This window comes from Rana temporaria, chromosome 4 (genome assembly GCF_905171775.1).
Source record: "Rana temporaria chromosome 4, aRanTem1.1, whole genome shotgun sequence".
Classification (NCBI taxonomy): Eukaryota; Metazoa; Chordata; class Amphibia; order Anura; family Ranidae; genus Rana; species Rana temporaria.
In genome coordinates, this window is record NC_053492.1 from 2,860,273 (window position 1) to 2,883,714 (window position 23,442).

The 23,442-nt window shown below is 44.7% G+C and overlaps 1 protein-coding gene across 1 annotated transcript; it reads left to right on the plus strand.

Annotated features, from left to right (window-relative positions):
* Positions 1-14,323: 14,323 nt before the first annotated feature.
* Positions 14,324-17,741, plus strand: LOC120935224 (gastrula zinc finger protein XlCGF17.1-like; the record flags this gene model as incomplete). The annotated part of the gene is made up of 2 exons (XM_040347390.1): positions 14,324-14,421; positions 16,769-17,741. Coding segments are annotated over exons 1-2 (1,071 nt in total), but the record flags the coding sequence as incomplete, so codon positions are not given.
* Positions 17,742-23,442: the final 5,701 nt, after the last annotated feature.

Genomic DNA, 23,442 nt, shown 5'->3' on the forward strand with positions numbered 1-23,442 from the left:
GGGACTAGGGAAGGAGTAAGTGATGCCATTGAGCAGAGGGAAGAGGATGCCTTGGCAGCTAATTTGCCAGACAAAGTACCCTGAGCCTGGGTGAGAGAGGATGAGGACAAGAATGAGGATGGCTTGGTCATCCACTCTACCAATTTGTCTGCATGTTGAGGCTCAACGCGGCCAGCTCCCGAAAAGGACGAGCAGGTGCAATGGCCATGTGCTGAAGAGGATGCACCGTGTCCACCACCAGCACTGTTGCCTCTAGATGCAGAGCCTGTTTGCCCTCGTGATTCTCTGCCTCTCTTTGTTGTCCTTCCAGGCATTATAATGGCCTGCAGAGGACAAAGTCAGTACACACACCTCGTAGCTTTAGGTGCAAACTGCAGAGGACACGTGCAGTACACACCAAGTGGGTTTAGGTGCAAAGTAATTAGCACACTTGCACTATAAACTAGGGTGACCAGACATCCCCAGTTTCAGGGGACAGTCCCCTGATTGAGGACACTGTCCCCGGTCCAAGTCTGTCCCTGGTTTTGTCCCCAGATTGGATTTAATAGGGGGCAGGGGCAATTTCAAAGACAGTCACTGCAGAATTAAAATAAAAAAAATAGAATTACACACCCCCGCTCTGCCGTGCCTACTAGCATAGGGGGGTTGTATTTTTCCCATTATCTGTGCCCCATTCTGATGATCATGTGCTGGTCGGAGTGGAGGGAAAATTTCTTCAGTTTCGGGCGCATTCCCATTCAGCTTTGCTCGCATGTTCTTCTGCCTTGGCTCAAATCCTGGCCAGCCACCTGCCTATCTCCTTGCCTTCCCTGGCGGAGTGATTTTCCTCCGCTCCCCACCTAGTAGTAGCCGGGGGCCTGGAGAGTGAGACGGATAGCGACGGGCAGAAAGTCGCTGATTGTTGCCATTACTAGTAAAGAAAAAATATGTCCCCGGATTTAATTTAAAAAATCTGGTCACCTTACTATAAACCAAATGTGTTTAGGTGCAAAGTAATTAGCACACTTGCACTATAAACCAAGTATGTTTAGGTGGAAAGTAATTAGCACACTTGCACTTTAAACCACGTGGGTTTAGTTGCAAATGAATGAGCAGCACACTTGCACTATCCACCAAGTGGGTTTAGTTGCACTGAGCACACAGGCAATACAACACGTGAGAACACTGCAGCTAGCACAATCAACTGCCTGACAGATTAGGAAGGACTAATCTAACTATACTATACAGTGGATAAATATATGTACAACTCCTGGGATGTATATATATCCTCTACACACTGTAAGTGAGAACACTGCAGCTAGCACAATCAACTGCCTGACAGATTAGGAACAACTGATCTAACACACTCAGAGCTCCGCCTCTTCATACACATTCAGAAGCTCCACCTCTTCATACATACTCAGGGCTCCGCCTCTTCATACACACTCAGGAGCTCCGCTTCTTCATACATGTACCAAATCTCCCGTCTGCAAGTCGTTCAGAATACGGCCGCCAGACTGGTGACTGGGAAAAAAAAATGGGAATCAATCTCACCTTCGCTGAGAACCCTTCACTGGCTGCCAGTAAAAGACAGAATTGCATTTAAAGCACTCTGCCTGACACATAAGTGCATCCATGGGAAGGCTCCGCAATATCTTTGCGACAAGATAGAACCTCACAATTCGAATCGCGTTCTGCGATCCACCGACCAAAATCTGGTCAGGGTACCAAAAACCAAATATAAGTCCAAAGGAGAAAGAAGGTTTGCTTTTCAGGGTCCTAGACTATGGAACGCTTTACCAACCAGCATTCGGTTGGAGGAAAACCACCTGACTTTCAGAAGACAGATCAAAACTCTGCTCTTTTGATGTCATGAGACACGAACAACTAGCGCCCAGAAGCGATTCAGTTCGCATGCGCCGCGCTTTATAAGTTTTTCATTCATTCATACACACTCAGGGCTCCACCTCTCCATACACACTGAGGGCTCCGCCTCTTCATACACACTCAGGAGCTCCGCCTCTTCATACACACTCAGGGCTCCGCCTCTTCATACACACTCAGGAACTCCTCCTCTTCGTACACACTCAGGGCTCCGCCTCTTCATACACACTTAGGGCTCCACCTCTTCATACACACTCAGGAGCTTCGCCTCTTCCTACACACTTAGGGCTCTGCCTTTTCATACACACTCAGGAGCTCCGCCTCTTCATACACACTCAGGGCTCGCCTCTTCATACACACTCAGGAGCTCCGCCTCTTCATACACACTCACGGCTCCGCCTTTTCATACACACTCAGGGGTCGCCTCTTCATACACACTCAGGAGGTCCACCTCTTCATACACACTCAGGAGCTCCGACCTCTTCATACACACTCAGGAGCTCCGCCTCTTCATACACACTCAGGAGGTCCACCTTTTCATACACACTCAGGAGCTCCGCCTCTTCATACACACTCAGGAGCTCCACCTCTTCATACACACTCAGGGTGGAGAGAAAGGGGAGCCCTACATTGTGTAACACCTTTTATTAAAAGGAAATACTAAAATCTGCACTCACTGAAGTGGGAAGCTGCCACATTTAGCATTGGTAGTCATACTGCAACTGAAGGTTCATCTTGTCTGAATACCCTGGCTTTGGCCAATTATGGCTCTCCGTTTTTTGCGCGATATGATTGGCCAAGCAAGCGGGTCATAGTGCATGCTTGGCCAATCATCAGCGCGCAATGCCGCAGTGAATTATGGGCCGTGGCGCGTCACTTGAATTTCGCGCGAACGACCCGAACAATCAAACAGGCAATGTTCGAGTCGAACATGGGTTTGAGTCGAACGCAAAGCTCATCCCTACTCAGGAGCTCCACCTCTTCATACACACTCAGGAGCTCCACCTCTTCATACATACTCAGAGCTCCGCCTTTCCATACACACTCAGGAGCTCCGCCTCTTCATACACAGTCAGGAGCTCCACCTCTTCATACATACTCAGAGCTCCGCCTTTCCATACACACTCAGGAGCTCCGCCTCTTCATACACAGTCAGGAGCTCCGCCTCTTCATACACAGTCAGGAGCTCCGCCTCTTCATACACAGTCAGGAGCTCCGCCTCTTCATACACACTCAGGAGCTCCGCCTCTTCATACACACTCAGGAGCTCCGCCTCTTCATATACACTCAGGAGCTTCGCCTCTTCATATACACTCAGGAGCTTCGCCTCTTCATACATACTCAGGGCTCCGCCTCTTAATACACACTCAGGAGGTCTGCCTTTTCATACACACTCAGGAGCTCCGCCTCTTCATACACACTCAGGAGCTCCGCCTCTTCATACACACTCAGGGCTCTGCCTCTTTATACACACTCAGGAGCTCCGCCTCTTCATACACACTCAGGGCTTGCCTCTTCATACACACTTAGGAGCTCCGCCTCTTCATACACACTCAGGACTCCGCCTCTTCATACATACTCAGAGCTCCGCCTCTTCATACACACTCAGGAGCTCCGCCTCTTCATACACACTCAGGAGCTCCGCCTCTTCATACATACTCAGAGCTCCGCCTCTTCATACACACTCAGGAGCTCCGCCTCTTCATACACACTCAGGGCTCCGCCTCTTCATACACACTCAGGGCTCCTCCTCTTCCTACACACTTAGGAGCTCCGCCTCTTCCTACACACTCAGGAGCTCCGCCTCTTCATACACACTCAGGAGCTCCGCCTCTTCATACACACTCAGGAGCTCCGCCTCTTCATACACACTCAGGAGCTCCGCCTCTTCATACACACTCAGGAGCTCCGCCTCTTCATACATACTCAGGGCTCCGCCTCTTCATACACACTCGAGGCTCCTCCTCTTCATACACACTCAGGAGCTCCGCCTCTTCATACACAGTCAGGAGCTCCGCCTCTTCATACACACTCAGGAGCTCCGCCTCTTCATACACACTCAGGAGCTCCGCCTCTTCATACACACTCAGGAGCTTCGCCTCTTCATATACACTCAGGAGCTTCGCCTCTTCATACATACTCAGGGCTCCGCCTCTTAATACACACTCAGGAGGTCTGCCTTTTCATACACACTCAGGAGCTCCGCCTCTTCATACACACTCAGGATCTCCGCCTCTTCATACACACTGAGGAGCTCCGCCTCTTCATACACACTCAGGATCTCCGCCTCTTCATACACACTCAGGGAGGAGAGAAAGGGGAGCCCTACATTGTGTAATGCCTTTTATTAAAAGGAAATACTAAAATCTGCACTCACTGAAGTGGGAAGCTGCCACATTTAGCATTGGTAGTCATACTGCAACTGAAGGTTCATCTTGGCTGAATACCCATTCAGTGTGGCCATTATCTCACCCCAAACAGGGCAAATTCAGTCCAAACCCAAACAAAACAAAACCAAACAAGTGATCTGTATAAACAAAAAGAACTCCTGCACTGTCAATAAACTGAGCTAGGGGGCACTGCTGCAGACACCTGAAAATCTATCCTAATAAGAATAAATGTGTCAACTGAAAAGTGGTGATCCCCTGATGAAGTCACGTGACGTGACGATACGCGTCTGGATTGGAGCACTAAATCTAAGCAACATCTGACTGATCGCAGATGTGTTGCAATTGTGAGTGTTTTTATGTGTTCTTACCAATAAATGTGTTCCTGATTTACGGGATTATGCGATGTGCCTTTCTTTTTTCTTTCCTCCATTTGCATTGCCATTCTCTGAGTAACATCCGCTGTAACTTTGAGGCAAGGAGAGATTAGAGGGGACACACAGGAAGTTTTGCGAGCTCGGCGCTCGTGGAGATACGTCCATCATCCTATCACTTTGAGTGAGTGCATTAGTGTGCGATTTATCTGTACCTACTATTGGCCAACAGAGTTACACTATATATTCCTTTGCCATTTTTTCATATGCCACCACCTGGGATTGGGTCCCCTGGCCGTACTTAGGCTCATCCCATTGTCTGCTGTGTATATATGAGGATCGTTAGGCTGTCAGTGCAACAGCTGTGAGGTAAGCTGCTGGACATCGCATGAGGTGTTTGCACACTGAAGTCCTTACCTTTCCAACACTTGTGTCGGCATTTGGGATCACCTTTCAGAGATTTTTCTTTTATATGTTGGGCTGTCAGTTTAACAGCTGTGAGGTAAGCTGCTAGACATCACAGGAGGTGTTTTGTACACTGAAGTTTTCAACCTTTCAACACTTGTGCCGGATTTTGGGATCACCATTTAGAGACTTTTTCAACCCCACTTTGTTACGCAGCGCAGATATCACCACTTTTCAGTTCAAACAAGTGATCTGTTTATTGGTCCCTTATTGGTGACCGATGGGAGAAGGATCCACTTATATCAGTGATCAGTGAAAGAAGGACATTTTTACATTATCATGAAATTGTTGTTACTGAAAGACAGAAATTTATCAATTCACAGGGAACCCCTAAACACCTTTGAAGGATCCCTGGCTGATAAAGTCTGGACTAGTCAGTAATATATTTCTCTCCCCTTGGTGGGAGTGGAGATGACCCATCTGTAAGGATATACAGTACATACACACACAGCACAAGGACCGTGTTCACACTATGAGATCTTTCTCTGGGCTGCAGTTCCTCTGATTTCCACAAGATGGTGATCTCACTTTTACCCAGGACGTCTCTAAGGAAGACAGGAAGTGATGTCAGGTACAGACAGGAAGTTCCGGGTGAGAGGTGAGTCAAGAGGAATAGAGAGAAGACGTTGGAAGCAGAGGAGGTAATAAGATCTTATTTTCTATTTACACCCAGTAACCCCGTCATGTCCGTCCTCTTCCTCCATAGTCACTGTGACGTCTTTTATCTCCAGCAGATGATGATACACATATATATAATGTGGAGACCTAGACCCCTTTGTGGTCAGAACATTTCTCCACTTACAGGGCCGGAAAACACTCTCCATTTTGGAGATGTGTCACCTTTCCCACCAATCACCTTCTCACCTCATCAGTCTATATCAGGGGTCTCCAAACTTTATAAACAAAGGGCCAGTTTAGACTTTAGAGGGGCCAGTGGGAGTAGAAAATGTCCATTTAAAGTAAACAATGCCCCATCGTTGGTGTCAGTCAAGGGCGGATCCAGAGTCTAGTCTCGGGAGGGTCACTGTCAGAAAATAAGGTGTTGCTTACAGAACTCAATTAGGTGTCTGGTGTGTCCCCTGCAATGTTGCAGTACCCATTAAAAAATCAATGATCGCCGCCATTACTAGTAAAAAATATTTAAATATAAATGCCATAAATATATCCCATAGTTTGTAGACGATTGTCAGGGACTGCAGAGATGGTCAGAGAATGCAGACATGATACAGGAGATAGTCAGAGACTGCAGACGTGGTACAGGGGATGGTCAGAGACTGCAGACATATTACACAAGATGGTCAGAGACTGTAGACATGGTACAAGAGATGGAGAGAGGCTGCAGACATGGTACAAGAGATGGTCAGAGACTGCAGAAATGGTACAAGAGATGATCAGAGACTGCAGACATGGTACAAGAGATGGTCAGAGACTGCAGACGTGGTACAAGAGATGGTCAGAGACTGCAGACATGGTACAAGAGATGGTCAGAGACTGCAGACATGGTACAATAGATGGTCAGAGACTGCAGACGTGGTACAAGGGATGGTCATGGTACAAGGGATGGTCAGAGACTGAAGACATAGTACAAGAGATGGTCAGAGACTGAATAAATGGTACAAGAGATCAATGCAGCCTCATCAGTGCCCATCATTGCAGCCTCACTGTACTTATGAATGCAGCCCCACTGTATATATGAACACAGCCCCACTTTTGTATATAAATGCAGCCCCACTTTTGTATATAAATTCAGTTCCACTTTTGTATATGAATGCAGCCCCACTTTTGTATATAAATGCAGCCCCACTTTTGTATATAAATTCAGTTCCACTTTTGTATATGAATGCAGCCCCACTTTTGTATATAAATACAGCCCCACTTTTGTATATAAATGCAGTCCCACTTTTGTATATAAATGCAGTCCCACTGTATATATAAATGCAGTCCCACTTTTGTATATAAATGCAGTCTCACTTTTGTATTTAAATGCAGTCCCACTTTTGTATATGAATGCAGCCCCACTTTTGTGTATGAATGCAGCCCCACTTTTGTATATAAATGCAGCCCCACTTTTGTATATAAATTCAGTTCCACTTTTGTATATAAATTCAGTCCCACTTTTGTATATAAATGCAGTCCCACTTTTGTATATAAATTCAGTCCCACTTTTGTATATGAATGCAGTCCCACTTTTGTCTATGAATGCAGTCCCACTTTTGTCTATGAATGCAGTCCCACTTTTGTATATTAATGCAGCCCCACTTTGTATATTAATGCGGCCCCACTTAGTATATTAATGCAGCCCCACTTTTGTATATTAATGCAGCCCCACTTTGTATATTAATGCGGCCCCACTTAGTATATTAATGCGGCCCCACTTAGTATATTAATGCAGCCCCACTTTGTATATGAATGCAGCCCCACTTTGTATATGAATGCAGCCCCACTTGTATATTAATGCAGCCCCACTTTTGTATATTAATGCAGCCCCACTTTTGTATATAAAATGCAGCCCCACTTTGTCTATGAATGCAGTCCCACTTTGTCTATGAATGCAGTCCCACTTTTGTCTATGAATGCAGTCCCACTTTTGTATATGAATGCAGTCCCACTTTTGTCTATGAATGCAGTCCCACTTTTGTATATTAATTCAGCCCCACTTTGTATATGAATGCAGCCCCACTTTGTATATGAATGCAGTCCCACTTTGTATATGAATGCAGCCCCACTTTGTATATAAATGCAGCCCCACTTTGTATATAAATGCAGCCCCACTTTGTATATGAATGCAGCCCCACTTTTGTATATGAATGAAGCCCCACTGTGCATGGCACTCACCATGGCATTGCCTCGATCACACACAGCAGGTATCTCCTCTCCTGACGTGTGTCGTGGAACAAACAGGAGCTGTAGGTCTGTGTTCGGCAGGGCAGTATGCTCTAGCAAGGTCCCCCCTAGACGGGTGATAGACAAAACACTAATTCAATCAGTGTTCCATCTCCATCTACTATCACACGAGCAGGTCTAGCACAGGCAGCACAGCCAAACACAGACCCAGCTCTCACACACAGCGAGAGATGCCCGGTGTCATACACGCAGGAGAGAGGAGGAGCGCTGCAGTCAGCTACAGCTCAAAGCAGCCTCAGGACAGGCAGCCTACCGGGCTGGGCCAGTCCGGCCCTGGTGATGAGAGAGTGAGAGACTCGGCAGCGGCAGCCAATGTGACATGATTGTCTCGGGGGGGGCAATTGCCCTGTTGCCCCCTCCTGGATCCAACGTTGGTGTCAGTAGGAGGAATTGTGCCCCATCATTGGTGTCAGTGGGAGGAACTGTACCCCATTGTTCATATCAATGAAATGAATGGTGCCCTATCATTGGTGTCAGTGGGATGAATACTTCCCCATTGTTATGCCACGTACACACGGTCGTTTTTCGGCATGAAAAAAATTTCATTTTTTAGCATGTCCAAAAAACGTTTTTCCAACTTCATCATTAAAAATGATGTTGCCCACACACCATCGTTTTAGAAAAATGATGAACAAAGCGCGGTGATGTACAACACGTACGACGGCACTCTAAAGGGGAAGTTTTATTCGCCTTTGGCCTGCTTTTAGCTGATTCCTTGTTAGTAAAAGACGATTCGCGCTTTTTTGTCTGTTACAGCGTGATGAATGTGCGATCTCCATTATGAATGGTAGTTTTACCAGAACGAGCGCTCCCGTCTCATAACTTGCTTCTGGGCATGCGCGGGTTTTTTTACAACACGAAAAACGAGATTTTGAGAAGCCGAAAAACGATGTGAAGCTCACACACAATCATTTTAAATGACGTTTTAAAAATAGTTGTTTTTTTTCATGCCGAAAAAGACCGTGTGTACGCGGTGTAAGGGTGGGACTCTGTGCTATGTGAAAGACTGCTGGTTTACGCCAGATTTTGGAGAGAAAGACACACTAATTGCACAGCTGTGTCCTGGGTTTTTTAGTTCTGACCTGCCATGGCTCAGAGCCCCACCCCACAGACAGGAAGTCTGTTCCTGGGAGCCAGGTGAGCTCCCATCTCTCTGAGAGGAGAGAGAGGCTGCATGGGTTGCAGCTAGAGCATGCATATCTGCAGGAGGCAGATGTCGGCTGGTGTCTCTGTGTGAGAAAAGAAGATTGATGCTGTGTGCATCCAAGAAGCTCAAACGCTGTGTGCAAATAAGTCACTGTGTGCGGATAAGTCGCTGTGTGCGAATCAGACGCTGTGTTCGGCTGTTGAGTTTGCAAGATACAGGAATGGTAGAACCCCCCCCTGCGAGGGCTGCTAATGTATTTGTGAACTTGTGTGCTTTTAAATAAAAGTGGGCTACCAGGTTCTTAAAAACTCAGTTCTGGACTGGCGTACTCACTGGAAAACGCACCTACCATTGGAATCAGATCCCCCAATCCTACAGCGGCAATAGTGTCAGTGGATGGAATAGTACCCCAAGGGCTAGATAAAGGCAAGCAAAGTGCCGCATGCAGCCCCCCGGGCCACAGTTTGGAGACCACTGGTCTACACTAAATGGATTATACCACTTTTATTAGCGGGGGAGTGGCAGTGTATGGCATTGGAAGAAATCATATCCAGGTAGATATGAATGGACAAGTTGGTGACAAGATACACAGCGGGTCCAACCAAAAAGTGCAGTGAGACCTATCTAGTAATAGAAGATTCATCCATTGTGGTGAGTGTCATCCATGTGGGGTCACCTGGAAGTGGTCACGTGTTGATCTGTTACTAATGGCACAGCACCTGTTCACCTACCTCTTGTTTTTCAAGCAACTAATATTTGAAGGGGACTTTTTGATACATTGGACATTAGTTGTATTTTCTGGTGTCATTAATTAATTAATTCTTTATTTTTTATATGTGGCAAACTGTTTAATAATCTTTATTTATATTTTTAACAGCGCAGTCTATATACACATTTACTGGAGATCATATGACCATCACATTGCCTCCACCTCCCTCCCTGATAGAATAGAGAAACACAAAGAAGATTCTAGAAGTCACCAGAGAGATGATGGAGGAGAGGTGAGCGGTGCCGGGAATTCTGGGACATTATCCAGTAACAGACAAGGGATGTGTCTGGATGGTGACTGTATCATTGTGTGTGTCAGGTTCCTATAAGGTGTCAGGATGTCACTGTCTATTTCTCCATGGAGGAGTGGGAGGATTTAGAAGGACACAAGAATCTCTACAAGGACGTCATGATGGACAATCAGCCGCCCCTCACATCACCGGGTAAGAGGAGACTTTATTGTAAAGGAGAGAGCAGTACGGAGGCTCCACATAGATACCCCATCATCTGATAAACACAAAGAAACAATGGGCCAGATTCACTTAGGAGCACGTATCTTTGTTCCGGCGTAGCATATCCTATTTATGCTACGCCTCCGCAACTTAGACGGGCAAGTGCAGTATTCACAAAGCCCTTGCTCCGTAAGTTGCGTCGGCGTAGCATAAATTGGCCGGCGTAAGCCTGCCTAATTCAAATGTGGAAGAGGTGGGCGTGTTTTATGTAAATCAATCATGACCCCACGTAAATGACGCGCTTATAGAACGGCACATGCGCGCGCATGCTCAGTATCACATCAAATTTTTTCCCTAAGTTACGCCGGCTCAATGACTGTGAGGTGAACGTAACCTGCGCACAGCCCCATTCACGTACGACTTACGTAAACGACGTAAGAAGATACGCTTGTGCCGACGTCCACTTTGCATTGGCTGTGCCTCATATAGCAGGGGTAACTTTACACCGGACGTAAGCCTAACGTAAACGGCGTAGCGGGTGCAAGTACGTTTGTGAATCGGCGTATCTACCTAATCAAAGTGTAAATCTACGGAAGCGCCCCTTGCGGCCAGCGTAAATATTGCACCCAAGATACGACGGCATAGGAGACTTATGCCGCTCGTATCTTGGCCAAATCTATGCGTAACTGATTCTAAGAATCAGGCGCATAGATACGACGGCTCGCATTTGGACTTACGACGGCGTACGTGAAGATACGCCGTCGTAAGTCCATCGTGAATCTGGCCCAATGTATTCAGTCAGTGTGTGTGTTTCCTACAGATGGATCCAGTAATGGGAACCCACCAGAGAGATGTCCCCGTCCTCTGTATTCCCGGGATTCCACACAGGAAGGTCTCACCATCCCCCACCATCATCAGGTAGATGAGGAACAATCACTGATAGCATCATTAGGATCTGTACATTATCTGCATTGTTACCATTGATGTCATTTTTATTCTATATTCAGAGTGGAAACCTGAGAGATTCTAAAGTTGAAGTTAAAGAAGAGATAAAAGATGAGGATGATGAGGATGGGGTGATGGAGGAGTCAGAGTCTCTAAAAGAACACAAAGATCTGTACCAGGACACCATGGTGGAGTCATCCAGCTACAGAAACCCACCAGAGAGATGTCCCCGTCCTCTGTATTCCCGGGATTCCACACAGGAAGATCACACCATCCCCCACCATCATCAGGTAGATGAGTGACAATTGTTGGTAGTTCTGATTTATACACAGCGTGTTTGTTACAATGAATGTTTTATTATATATTCAGAGTGGAAACCTCGGGGATGATAATATTGATATTAAAGAAGAGTATAAAGAGGAGGATGAGGAGTATGGAGTGATGGAGGAGTTATCAGAAGGACACAAGGATATGATGGAGCCACCTAATACCAGGAACCCACCAGAGAGATGTCCCCGTCCTCTGTATTCCCGGGATTCCACACAGGAAGGTCACACCATCCCCCACTGTTACAAGGTTGGTGGGACGGAGATTATAAAACACACTTATATAGACAATGTGTGGATTTTCTATGTGATGTCACAATAATAAAGCTTATATCTTACAGATGATATTCTCTCTCATTCTCTTGGTTTAGAGTGGAGATCCAATTGATATAGAATTTGAGGTGAAATCAGAAGAAGAAGAGACGTATGTGAGGGATGATCAGCAGTCTATGGAGGAGGATGGAATAACGGGGACATTTATAGAGGAGGACACTCCTACAGAGATCAGCACAGGTGGGTCATTAACACTAAATCCATTCCTCCACCCATACTGCTCACTGATTGGTCCAGAGTAGGACGGGGACTGGGTGATATCAGGGAAAAGGGTTGATACCCGGTTATAGAGAATTCCCGGGTAAGGGGTTACTTTTAGCAGCAAAAATTTGATCAAACTAGAAATTATCAAAAAATAGTTGAATTTATTCCATTTACAAAATGTATATTTACTTTATCAAGAAGTTCAGACTAGAAATAGTGCAGTGTTCTTAAAAACTGCAATCAGACAATAAATTAATTACCATAAACATATCAACAAACAGGAGAAACATATAACAATACAAAACAACACTGAACACAGTCCGGACGCATTGCATTAGCCCATGGTCAGTCAAGAATTCAAATCATTAGGATATAATCTGATAGAGTGGGGTCTTAAAGCGGATGTGCCATGGGAACAAAATATTAAAAGTCAGCAGCTACAAATACTGCAGCTGCTGACTTTTAATATTAGGACACTTACCTGTCCTGGAGTCCCGCGCCGATCGCAGCAGAGCACGAGCGATCGCTCGTCACTCTGCTGCTCCCCCCGCCATCCACGCTCAGGGAACCAGGAAGTGAAGCGCTGCGGCTTCACTGCCCGGTTCCCTACGGCGCATGCGCGAGTCGCGCTGCGCCCGCCGATTGGCTCACACGCTGTGTGCTGGGAGCCGAGTGTTCCCAGCACACAACGGGCGACAGACGGGATGTGACGGAATGCCCGTCTTTCGCCCGTATCGTGTGGCCGGAAGTGGGTGCAAATACCTGTCTTTAGACAGGTGTCTGCACCCCCCTCCCCCCTGAAAGGTGTCAAATGTGACACCGGAGGGGGGGAGGGTTCCGATCAGCGGGACTCCACTTTAGGGTGGAGGACCGCTTTAAATGGTCCCCTAAGTTCACTTATTATTTGGCTGGCGGTCGGCTAGTCCAAGTGTGGAAAGGAGTGGGATAGGAGGGATAGGGAGCTAGCCTATAGAGGGGTGATGGTTGAGCCTATCATGCAGATAAGGGTGATATCAGCATGTTATCCCCTGGTCACTTTCCTGAGCTGTGTCCCCCGTCCTGTATTCCTGTATTTCTCTCGGATAATCTTCCTTCTCTGTGCTGCAGACACAATTTATGTCTCTAGACTGGATTTATGGAGATTCTGGGGTTCAGCTGGCAGAAAATTTTACATTTTTACCATAGATGTTACTAGATCTAGGATCCTGGGGTATGTGTTTTGGGTCTTCTACCCCATGCCCAGGTCTAGCATGATCTCTGACAGAACAATTCTCCCAGGATTACTTGCTCTGTTGTCTGCTGGCTGTGCCGGGTGGAGGGATATGTCTGTATAGTCTCAGACCCAAGTCACTGAGTGCAGTCTCAGGAGATGGGAGGCAGCGGTGTGGGACCTCTACAACTTGTCTCCAGTAAACATTTCATCCACCACTGATTACTAAATACCAATAATATGAGTCCTAACCCCTGCACTATCTAATTTATATTGTACATTACATACTCCTGACCCTTACACCAGGGCTCAGCATTCTAAGTCCTGAGCTACTAGCCAGACCTTAAGGGGTTCTCACCACCAGTTGCCCCACCCAACCCAACAAGTCCCCGCCCCTAAACATACCCTTATAAATTATCTCATGAAATTACACGTAAATGTTTTATGCAGAATTAAGTTACAAAAATAAATATTAACAACAACTTTATCAGTGCCCCTCAGCACAGCATGACCAGTGCCCGTCAGTACAGCCTCACCTGTGGGCATCAATACAGCCTCACCTGTGCAGAGGAAGAGTCGAGCTGGCTGATCGTCAGAGAGAGGGGATTGCCCATTGGAACAGCTTTCATTTGAATTGCTGCGTTCCCGGTGTCACTCACGTCGCACAGTATTCCCTCCTCACGTCGCACAGTCCCCCCCCCTCCTCACGTCACACAGTCCCGCCTCCTTGCATTGGACCGATGTTCTGTTTATCAAATGCGTTGGGCGAGGAGGCGGGACTGTGTGATGTGAGCGGTGCTGGCTGAGGAGTCGGGGCTGTATGTGAAGGTGAGGGGCACCAGGGACCCAGCAATTCAAATGAAAGCTGTTACAGTGGGCAATCCCCGCTGTCTGATGATTGGCCAGCTCGACTCTTCCTCTCCTCTCTTCCCCTGGCCTGGGAAAATGGCTCCCGTTCAACCCCAACCTGTCGGTGGTGCTCGCCCCACTCCCCTCTCTGAGGCAGCCCACGCTTGCCAACCATCATTTTCCACTAGCAAAATGTGAGTAGAAAATTTGAGGGCTGAGCCTTACACTATATACTCTATGTTATACATTACATACTCCTGACCCCTGCACTATATACTCTATGGACAGAAACATAACATTTACAAGACATGATTTATTGTTACATTGTAGAAAAATATTGTATCAAATAAATAGGTAGTCACATGACTTACACTAAATATGCTGCTACATAGCATGCAATACAAATGGGAATTCACATAATAATTGTACATAAGATAAATGGGTTTAAAAAACAAACATAGTATGTACAGGTAACTTAGGGCATCTAGTGGTACTCAACGCGTTTCCTGGCATTACAGCCATTCATCAGAAGTGTTGTAACATAAGATACTGGAAAGGAAATGGACAAGAATCAATGATGATGCCCTTAGAATAAGGGGGGGGCAGAGAGACTGGGGAACTCTATACTATATTTTGTACCTTCCTATAGGGGAACTCTATACTATATTTTGTACCTTCCTATAGGGGAACTCTATACTATACTTTGTACCTTCCTATAGGGGAACTCTATACTATACTTTGTACCTTCCTATAGGGGAACTCTATACTATACTTTGTATCTTCCTATAGGGGAACTCAATACTATACTTTGTACCTTCCTATAGGGGATCTCTATACTATACTTTGTACCTTCCTATAGGGGAACTCTATACTATATTTTGTACCTTCCTATATGGGAACTCTATACTATACTTTGTACCTTCCTATAGGAGAACTATATACTATACTTTGCAGTTTGCTATAGGGGAACTCTAAAGGCAGGAGGAGCACTAAGTTGGGGTGGTCCAGAAGAGGAGGATCAGGCCTGCTCTGTGCAAACCAATTACACAGAGCAGGTAAGTTTCCCCCTCTAACCTCTATATATCTTCATGTGTGACTCCCAGGTAAAATCCCCATATATCCTACTTCTGGGTATATTTATTATTATATATATGATATAAGATATATTACTTTCACTATTTCTCAGTATAAATGAATCCCTTATAGTAGTGATTATCGGATGTTTTTGTACTATAAAGGAATATTTTTTATCCCCATCATAACAGATGATGAAATAAAATCATGCTGCTGCTATAAATGTCCTATGCTGGTCATACACGGATCTATTATTGGATGAGAATATTCACACAAATATTTGTATGAAAATGATTTGTACATTCGATGAATGGACGAGTGTAGATAGAAAATTCCACTTTCTTTTACCATTCAATTATGAAATGAATGTAACTTCTGAGTAAAAACTACATACACCACCAGTGTACGGCCAGCATAAGTGACATCAGGTGCAGGGAGCTTGTACCCACCTACCTGTCTATGACAAGGGAGTCTGTCACCCATCATATCATATTACACTCCTGTCTGATCATCTGCAAAACAGCGTTTTACCTCCTTTTTATATTTTATTAATGTTGATCTCTGATTGTGATATGTAGCAGATTCACCCTTTATTAATACATCTATATGTCTGTTATTCTCAGAGTGGATTAAATATCCAACCTTATATCTGGAGATTTATATTTACTGCTGTAACGGTCACCACCGTTTACGATATTCCCATTCCATCGCCCACGACAGCTTATCCGACAATCCACAATCCAGCCGACAGGACCCATTGGATTTTCCTCACAAATAACGAGACATACGCTCTGTTACTGGTTCCAAAATCAATGAATGAACTTTAATGGTACACTCTCAGCTTTTTATGCAGTTACAGGCATGTTATAGGGACAATGAAACCCTCCACCCCCAAAACATCACACAATGGGGCTTCATACACATTATTTTAGATGATGACATTCAGGTGAGTTAATTATCCCCCAGACGTCCTGTCTCTGACAAGAATATTAACTCCATTATACACCAAACTTTTTTATTTTTTATTTTTATTTTAATTAATCGAAACAATAATTGGCCAACTAATCAATTCTGAAAATAATCATTAGTTGCCACACTACAGAGGAGCCATTTACTAGTCATTTTGAGGGGGGAATTGTAAGATCCTCAGAGACAAAGCTGCCTGATGTGGGCTGAGTCCTGGTTTAGGGGAACCAATCAGCTCATGTCTAGTAATAATCTTTGTATTTCTATTTTGGTAGATGGACGGGAGATGAGGAAAACCTCAGAGGATTGTCTCACTTTGTCTCCAGACTGTAAAGTAGAAGATGAGGACATCGCACAGTATAGTCCAGGAGAAAACCCGACTACCTCAAATGTCCATCCAGCACCACACAGTGTAGATGGACCATCGTATTCCTCTTATCCTGAGGAACCTCAGACTGTGCGGGACGGTGCCGGACCATCGTATTCCTCTTATCCTGAGGAACCTCAGACTGTGAGGGACGGTGCCGTCCTTCCAACAGAGAAGAGCTTTTCCTGTACTGAGTGCGGGAAGTGTTTCTCATCTAATTCTAAACTTAATAGGCATAAAAGATCTCACACGGGGGAGAAGCCATATTTCTGTCCTGAGTGCGGGAAATGTTTTTCACAGACGTCCAGTCTTTCCACACATCAGAGATCTCACACAGGGGAGAAGCCATATTTTTGTCCTGAGTGCGGGAAATGTTTTTCACGGAAGTCCCATCTTTACTCTCATCAGAGATCTCACACAGGAGAGAAGCCGTATTCCTGTCCTGAGTGCGGGAAATGTTTTTCACAAAAGTCCCATCTTTCCACACATCAGAGATCTCACACAGGGCAGAAGCCGCATTCCTGTCCTGAGTGCGGGAAATGTTTTTCAGTGAAGTCCAGTCTTTCCACACATCAGTTATCTCACACAGGGGAGAAGCCATATTTTTGTCCTGAGTGTGGGAAACGTTTTTCACGGAAGTCAAATCTTTACTCGCATCAGAGATCTCACACGGGAGAGAAGCCGTATTCCTGTCCTGAGTGCGGGAAATGTTTTTCAAAGACGTCCAGTCTTTCCACACATCAGATGTCTCACACAGGGCAGAATCCGCATTCCTGTCCTGAGTGCGGGAAATGTTTTTCAGTGAAGTCCAGTCTTTCCACACATCAGAGATCTCACACAGGGGAGAAGCCATATTTTTGTCCTGAGTGCGGGAAATGTTTTTCACAGAAGTCCCATCTTTGCGCACATCAGAGATCTCACACAGGAGAGAAGCCATATTCCTGTCCTGAGTGCCTAAAATGTTTTTCACGGAAGTCCCATCTTTACTCACATCAGATATCTCACACGGGAGAGAAGCCGTATTCCTGTCCTGAGTGTGGGAAATGTTTTTCACGGAAGTCCAATCTTTACTCACATCAGAGATCTCACACGGGGGAGAAGCCGTATTCCTGTCCTGAGTGAGGGAATTGTTCCTCACTGAAGTCCTGTCTTCCTGTACATCAGGGATCCCACACAACCCTTGAGGTGTATTAGTGCCTTGAGTGTGGGAAATGTCTTGTATATGAATGTTGCTGGACATCAGAGCTCTCATGTGGGGAAGAAGCACACCCTGATATACACCTCAGATATACTCCATGGCTGATCTTCATCATGTAAGAAACACTTCATAAGGAGATCAGAGATCACCAAAGACATGGATGAAGTGTTGTACCGTGTTGCCCATTGATAGCAGTAGAAAAATAAAAATGGAGTCATTACCTTTCATAGGCTGAGTACATTTTGTGGTGTAAGATTTCACAAACACTAATGCCGCGTACACACCATCACTTTATGTGATGAAAAAAAATGACGTTTTTAAAAAGTCACTTTAATTGACCGTGTGTGGGGGAAAACATCGTTTTATGTCTTCTAAAAAACGACCAAAAAAAATTGAAGCATGCTTCAATTTTATGTGTCGTTTTTCAAAACGTCAACTTTTACTTCACAGAAATTGACCGTGTAGCAAAAACGTCGTTTAAAACGACGTTTTTTCATCCGCGCATGCCCAGAAGCTACTTATGAAGCAAGCTTCAATGGAAAAACGTGGTGAACGTAACCTCGCTTTGCTAGAACATTGTGAGAGAAACGATGGTGTGTAGGCAACTTCGTCTTTGAAAATTGAAATTTCAAAAACGTCGTTTTTTACTTCACAGAAAATGTCGTTTTTTTTCATCACATAAAGTGATGGTGTGTATGCGGCATAATGCCGCGTACAGACGGTCGTTTTTTTTAATGAAAAAAACGACGTTTTAAAAAACGTCATTTAAAATGATCGTGTGTGGGCAAAACGTTGTTTTATGTCTTCAAAAAAACGACCAAAAAAAAATTCGAATATGCTCGAATTTTTTGTGTCGTTTTTCAAAACGTCGTTTTTGTTTCACAGAAATTGACCGTGTGTAGCAAAAAACGACGTATAAAACGACGTTTTTAAACCCGCGCATGCCCAGAAGTTAGTTATGAAGTGAGCTTCAATGGAAAAAAGTGGTGAAACGTAACCTCGCTTTGCTAGAGCATTGTGAAAAAACGATGGTCTGTATGCTACGTCGTTTTTGAAAATGAAGTTTCAAAAACGTCGTTTTTTACATCACATAAAACGTCGTTTTTTTTCCATCGCAAAAAACGACCGTCTGTACGCGGCATTAGAGGTCTGTTTATAAAAAAAAAAAACGTTTATGATCAGCATTCACCCAGCTGTGATGAATATTGGCCGTATTTTATTTCATACTCTGATTTCCTTGACTCCATCTAGTAAACATAATGCAGTATTGCACTAATTGAGGTATTTCAGGAAAAATACCCAATTATGGCCACTAGATGGAGCTGATGATCATAGGAAATCACTGTGTTATATCACAGCCTGAAATTGTAACAGCTGAATGAATGATTGTCACATTAGTCCAATAAATTCTTTGAAAAACGGACGTCTTATTTCCCTTCATCAGACATGTCTTCATACTAATACCTGAGATCATACTCATACACTTATCAGTACAGTACACACTGAAGGATAGAACTTAAATAAGACAACACTATTACACTAACCATTGAATTAAAATGAGGAATAATATGTAATTATCTCCAGCTAGTGGCAAATGTAGTATTTTCTATTTTAAATCAATGGAAATTATTCGACCAGCAAATAGCCAATTAAACTCCATTTCCCCTCATTCACACAGAAGGAATGTACATGTATTTTCACCCGGAAAATTGCTGTACAATTATTTATGAGACCCCTAAATGTCAGGAGACGTTTATATAAAGATGGGAAGTATGTAGCAGATAAATGAATAGACCTCCTAGCAATGTTATTACCAGGCTGCAGCTAGGGGGAGCTCTAATGATTAGAGTGTGACCACAGCAGAGTGATCCCATCTAGCTCACATTAACCCTTTCACTGCCAGAGCTGGTTTTCCATTCTTTTTGCACATATGGTAAAATGCAGATTTTGGGCCTGAAGATTAGATAAAACCCCCAAACATATATTTTCTGAAAGCAGAGGCCCTGGAGAATAAAATGGTGGTAATTGTTAAGGTGTTCCTCGTACACAAATGTCACCTTCATATCCGGGTTTATTTTCTCCTTTCCCCCATTTTCTATGGTGTGATCTTTTCTACAATACTTTGTTATAATAATGTATCACGTTGTGTATTGTATTGTACACAAAATAATAATGACTCCGCCGCCGCATTCCAGACACGTCATTTTCCTGACCAATCGGATTTCTACTTTTACTATTTTATTACTTTCTACTCTTGTTAAAATTATAATAAAAAAATACTGTATTTGCTGGCGTATAAGACTACCTTTTACACTCAAAAAAACTGGCCAAAAATCAGGGGTCGTCTTATATGCCGGGTCAGCTGCTCGGATGCCTGCTGGATGTGCAGTAATACTGTATGTAGCTTAGCCAATCCCGGTGAGCGTGGTATTCAAATGAATACAGAGCCTTGGAGTAACAATCTCTGCCAATCTGAGCAGGCTACATACAGGCTACAAGCCTGCTCGGATTGGCTTTGAGAGTCAAAGAGGCGTGGGCTGATGATGTTACAGCCTCTGCCAATCCAAGCAGGCTTTGTATTCATTAATAGAATACATCGCTCACTGTGATTGGCTAAGAAGGAAGAAGAATATGGCTCCAGAAGGAAAAAATATGAAGCGTCAGAAGCCTCGAAAGGGGGCCGTCTTATATGGTGAGTACAGGCAAAAAAATCTTAAAAAACTGTCAAATTAGGGGGTCGTCTTATACGCCAGGTCGCCTTATACACCGGCAAATACGGTATGTTAAATGAAATAAATTGTGTGTGTCGGTGCAATGATGACAATCTTCAGTATCCAGAAATGTCTGGTAGGTGACACTTCCATATACAGCCCAAGGAAGTGACAAGGAGCCCCTAGAAACCTTTGGAGGAACCCTGGCTGAGAAAGACTGGACTAGGCAGTCATATATTATTATTATTATTATTTAGGATTTATATGGCGCCAACAGCTCTTTACAATGTGAGGGCAGACAGTACAGTTACAATACAATTCAATACAGGAGGAGTCAGAGGGCCCTGATACTGAGAGCTTACAATCTAAGAGGGAGGGTCAAGTGATACAAAAGGTGATAACTGTGGGGGATGGGCTGATGGAGAAAATAAATGTACAGTTGTTAGGTGGAGGCAGGATAGACTTCTCTGAAGAGAAAAGTTTTCAGGGATCGCCTAAAAGTGGATAGAGTAGGAGATAGTTGGACATATTGGGTTAGTGAGTTCCAGAGGATGTGAGAGGCTCAGGAGAAGTCCTGGAAGCGAGCATAGAAGGAGGTGGCAAGGGAACCAGAGCAGGAGGTCTTGGGAAGAACAAAGAGAACAATTTAATTGGTATTTAGAGATGTAGCTGGGGCCCAAGTTGTGGATGGCTTTGTAACTTATTGTCATTGTTTTTAATTTAACTCATAGGGTGGGTGGAAGCCAATGGAGGGATTGGCAGAAAGGGGTAGCAGACACTGAGCGGTTTGTAAGGTGGATGAGTCTGGCAGCAGCATTCATGATGGACTGGGGGATGGCCTATGTAAAGGTAAGCCAATGAGGAGGGAGTTGCAGTAGCCAAGATGAGAGATGACCAGGGAGAGGCTTAGCAGCTTTGTGGTGTCATTGGTTAGAAAGAGGAATATTTTGGAGATGTTGCGGCGGCAAGCTTTAGAAAGTGATTGTATATGGGGCCAAAAGTAGAGTTAAGAGTCCAGGATTACACCTAGCACCCTGGCATGTGGGGATGGGTTGATAGCTGAGCCATTGATTTTAATGGGGAAGTCAGGGAAGGAGCATGTAGGGGAGGAAATATTATGAGCTTGGTTTTGGATAGATCGAGTTTGAGGAAGTGGTGTGACATTAAGGCTGATATGTCTGTCAGTAAATTTGTGATACATGAGACAACTGATAGAGTGAGCTGAGGGGAAGAGGGATAAATATGGGTGTCGTCAGACTATCAGCTGCCTCAAGGAGGAGGTGTAGATCGAGAATAGGAGAGATCCGAGAACAGAACCTTGGGGGACCCCAGCAGAGGAAGGAGAAAGTAGTGTAAGTAACACTAAGGCCGGAATCACACTAGTGCGGTGCGAATTTCAGCTCTCTTATCTCTGCAGAGAGATAAGAGAAGTGTTCAGCAGATTAGCAACATTTTAGATGCGAATTTGGAGACCTGGGAGAAGTTACGGGTGAGAGGAGAGTGGGGGAGAAGTGTATTGAGCTGAATGGGAAAAATTCCTGAAGAGAACTGAACACATCTGCGAATTCAGCTGCGTACCTGTGACGGTATTACAATGATATCCCCGTCAATGTTCCCTTCTTCCCATAACGAAAATCACCCCAATATTCCACGAGGAGGAATATTCCTGGAGTCGCCCAGAAAGCCACACATGAGACAAGCTTACTGCTGGAACAACACACTTTAATGGTTTTCTTCTCAGCTTTTTATACAGTCCAAGACATTAAAGCAACAATGAGTTCTCCACCCCCCCAATCACACACTAATGCCGCGTACAGACGGTCGTTTTATGCGATGTAAAAAAACAACGTTTTCTGTGAAGTAAAAAACGACGTTTTTTCACAGTGCTCTAGCAAAGCGAGGTTACGTTCACCACGTTTTTCCATTGAAGCTCGCTTCATAACTAGCTTCTGGGCATGCGCGGGTGTAAAAACGTTGTTTGAAACGTTGTTTTTTGCTACTCACGGTCAATTTCTGTGAAGTAAAAAACAACGTTTTGAAAAACGACACATAAAATTGAAGCATGCTTCAATTTTTTTTGGTCGTTTTTCAGAAGACATAAAACGACGTTTTCTCCCACACATGGTCAATTAAATTGACGTTTTTAAAAACGTCGTTTTTTTACATCGCATAAAACGACCGTCTGTACGCGGCATAAGGCTAATTACTAAAACATTCTAGACAGGTCGGCACCGACCGATAATTATCATGTCTAATCACTGCACATTCCTTAAACAGCATAACAACAAACCACCTTCACACACTTGAGTTTCCTAGGCAGACGTTTCGTCCCTGCATGCAGCTTGACACCTATTAACACCTCTGAGCATCACTAGGCTGTAGACAGTGTTATCACACAATTAAAGGCCTTTCAAAAGCCAGCCTTATTTAACATATGAACAGTCTGTTACACAGAGAGATGAGTCACACATGAAAACACCTGTTACCTCTAACACAGCATTAAATTAGCAGGGAGAATTAAACTTAAGTATATATAGGCAATTGCATCACAATTGCCCCCCTTTTTCTCCCTGCTCCGGCAAACCCGGTTGGACCTTCCCTGGTCCAGTAGGGTTGACGGGTTCAGAGCTTTTAGTCCGAGGTTAACTCAGTTTGGCGTAACTGACCTCCCTTGGCAACTGCTCCCGACTCAGGTATGCCACCGGGTCGTCAGATCACACGCCGGTCAGTCCCCAAGTCTTTGTGCGATCTGCAGAGTCACCAGAAGTCAGTGTGAAGACGGCGAATGGGTCAGTGCGCCGCCATATAGGTGTCCCGCTATGGGAGGGGCAGGTTATGGCTCTGAAGTGACAATCACAGGAGATTCATAAAAAGAAAATGTTATATTTGTTGAAATTCT